Source organism: Procambarus clarkii, chromosome 28 (genome assembly GCF_040958095.1).
Source record: "Procambarus clarkii isolate CNS0578487 chromosome 28, FALCON_Pclarkii_2.0, whole genome shotgun sequence".
NCBI lineage: Eukaryota > Metazoa > Arthropoda > Malacostraca > Decapoda > Cambaridae > Procambarus > Procambarus clarkii.
This window is the reverse complement of record NC_091177.1, coordinates 42,264,022-42,267,204: the sequence shown is the minus strand read 5'-3', so window position 1 is coordinate 42,267,204 and position 3,183 is coordinate 42,264,022. Positions and strand designations below refer to the sequence as shown.

The following is a 3,183-nucleotide window of genomic DNA, read 5'->3' as shown; positions in this document are numbered from 1 at the left end:
ACAAACTTCTAAGTCTCGGAAATTATTTTTCTCATAAGAAATCCTTACTTCTAAAATCTGCGACTGACAAAATTTACCTGAAAACCCCCAAGCGCTATACACGATTTTCTAAATTTACCTGAAACCCTTGGGGCGCACAGGGGATATTCTAAATTTACCTGAAACCCTTGGGGCGCACAGGTACCTTTTTTCCCTTTGGACCTGAAACCCTTGGGGCGCACAGGTACCTTTTTTCCCTTTGGACCTGAAACCCTTGGGGCGCACAGGCACTTTTTTTCCCTTGGGGCGCACAGGGGATATTCTAAATTTACCTGAAACCCTTGGGGCGCACAGGTACCTTTTTTCCCTTTGGACCTGAAACCCTTGGGGCGCACAGGTACCTTTTTTCCCTTTGGACCTGAAACCCTTGGGGCGCACAGGCACTTTTTTTCCCTTGGGGCGCACAGGGGATATTCTAAATTTACCTGAAACCCTTGGGGCGCACAGGTACCTTTTTTCTCCCAGAAAAAAAAGGTACCTGTGCGTCGCACACCCTACTACTCACACCTCCCTCATCCACCACACCTCCCTCATCCACCACGCATCGCTCATCCACCACACCTCCCTCATCCACCACACCGCCCTCATCCACCACACCGCCCTCATCCACCACACCTCCCTCATCCACCACACCTCCCTCATCCACCACACCTCCCTCATCCACCACGCATCGCTCATCCACCACACCTCCCTCATCCACCACACCTCCCTCATCCACCACACCTCGCTCATCCACCACACCTCCCTCATCCATCACACCTCCCTCATCCACCACACCTCGCTCATCCACCACACCTCCCTCATCCACCACACCTCCCTCATCCACCACACCACGCTCATCCACCACACCTCCCTCATCCACCACACCTCCCTCATCCACCACACCTCGCTCATCCACCACACCTCCCTCATCCACCATAACCCCCTCATCCACCACACCTCCCTCATCGACCACACCTCCCTCATCCACCACACCTCGCTCATCCGCCACACCTCCCTCATCCACCATAACCCCCTCATCCACCACACCTCCCTCATCCACCACACCTCCCTTATCCACCACATCTCCCTCATCCACCACACCTCCCTTATCCACCACACCTCCCTCATCCACCACACCTCCCTCATCCGCCATACCTCCCTCATCCACCACACCTCACTCATCCGCCACACCTCCCTCGTCCGACACACCACGCTCATCCGACACACCTCCCTCATCCACCACACCTCCCTCATCCACCACACATCCCTCATCCACCACACCTCGCTCATCCACCACACCTCCCTCATCCACCACACCTCCCTCATCCACCACACCTCCCTCATCCACCACACCTCCCACATCCACCACACCTCCCTCATCCACCACACCTCCCTCATCCACCACACCTCCCTCATCCACCACACCTCCCTCATCCACCACACCTCCCTCATCCACCACACCTCCCTCATCCACCACACCTCCCTCATCCACTACACCTCGCTCATCCACCACACCTCGCTCATCCACCACACCTCCCTCATCCACCACACCTCGCTCATCCGCCACACCTCCCTCATCCACCACACCTCCCTCATCCACTTCACCTCCCTCATCCACCACACCTCCCTCATCCACCACACCTCCCTCATCCGCCACACCTCGCTCATCCGCCACACCTCCCTCATCCACCACACCTCGCTCATCCACCACACCTCCCTCGTCCACCACACCTCCCTCATCCAACACACCTCCCTCATCCACCACACCTCCCTCATCCACCACACCTTCATCCACCACACCTCCCTCATCCACCACACTTCCCTCATCCACCACACCTCCCACATCCACCACACCTCCCTCATCCACCACACCTCCCTCATCCACCACACCTCCCTCATCCACCACACCTCCCTCATCCACCACACCTCCCTCATCCACCACACCTCCCTCAATCTCCACACCTCCCTCATCCACCACACCCCCCTCATCCACCACACCTCCCTCATCCACCACACCTCCCTCATCCACCACACCTCCCTCATCCACCACACCTCCCTCATCCACCACACCTCCCTCATCCACCACACCTCCCTCAATCTCCACACCTCCCTCATCCACCACACCTCCCTCATCCACCACACCTCCCTCATCCGCCACACCTCGCTCATCCGCCACACCTCCCTCATCCACCACACCTCCCACATCCACCACACCTCCCTCATCCACCAAACCTCGCTCATCCACCACACCTCCCTCACCCACCACACCTCCCTCATCCACCACACCTCGCTCATCCACCACACCTCCCACATCCACCACACCTCCCTCATCCACCACACCTCCCTCATCCACCACACCTCTCTCATCCACCACACCTCCCTCATCCACCACACCACGCTCATCCACCACACCTCGCTCATCCACCACACCTCCCTCATCCACCACACCTCGCTCATCCACCACACCTCCCTCATCCACCACACCTCCCTCATCCACCACACATCCCTCATCCACCACACCTCCCTCATCCACCACACCTCCCTCATCCACCACACCTCCCTCATCCACCACACCTCCCTCATCCACCACACCTCCCTCATCACCCGCCTCCACCACCAGCAGCACCAGGGATGGGGGGGGGTCTGGTGGTCTGGGTCAGGTGTGGGCTAAGTGGACCAACTCTGGGGAAACAGGTCTGGGCGCCACAGTCATTACTGATAAATTACTTCTCGACACTGACTGAGGAGCCTCGGCCTCCGTGGTGGTGAGTGGTGGAGAGAGTGGTGGAGTGGTGGTGAGAGTGGTGGTATGAGTGGTGGTGGGAGTGGTGGTGGGTGGTGGTGGTGAGAGTGGTGGTGGGAGTGGTGGTGGGTGGTGGTGGTGAGAGTGGTGGTGGGAGTGGTGGTGGGTGGTGGTGGGAGTGGTGGTGAGGGTGGTGGGAGTGGTGGTGGGTGGTGGTGAGAGTGGTGGTGAGAGTGGTGGTGGGAGTGGTGGTGAGAGTGGTGGTGAGAGTGGTGGTGGGAGTGGTGGTGAGAGTGGTGGTGAGAGTGGTGGTGAGTGGTGGTGAGAGTGGTGGTGAGAGTGGTGGTGAGAGTGGTGGTGAGAGTGGTGGTGGGAGTGGTAGTGGGAGTGGTGGTGAGAGTGGTGGTGAGAGTGGTGGT

General features: G+C 58.7%; 1 protein-coding gene across 1 annotated transcript; it reads right to left on the bottom strand.

Moving 5' to 3' along the window:
* Positions 1 to 460: 460 nt before the first annotated feature.
* On the bottom strand, positions 461 to 1,174 carry LOC138369468 (2,3,4,5-tetrahydropyridine-2,6-dicarboxylate N-acetyltransferase-like). Its single transcript, XM_069332723.1, has one exon. It carries the CDS (start codon positions 1,172 to 1,174, stop codon positions 461 to 463), a length of 714 nt encoding a protein of 237 aa, XP_069188824.1.
* Positions 1,175 to 3,183: the final 2,009 nt, after the last annotated feature.

What these genes read in the sequence shown, in the direction of transcription:
- LOC138369468 (XM_069332723.1), bottom strand. Translation starts at nt 1,174, where the DNA reads ATGGCGGATGAGGGAGGTGTGGTGGATGAGGGAGGTGTGGTGGATAAG.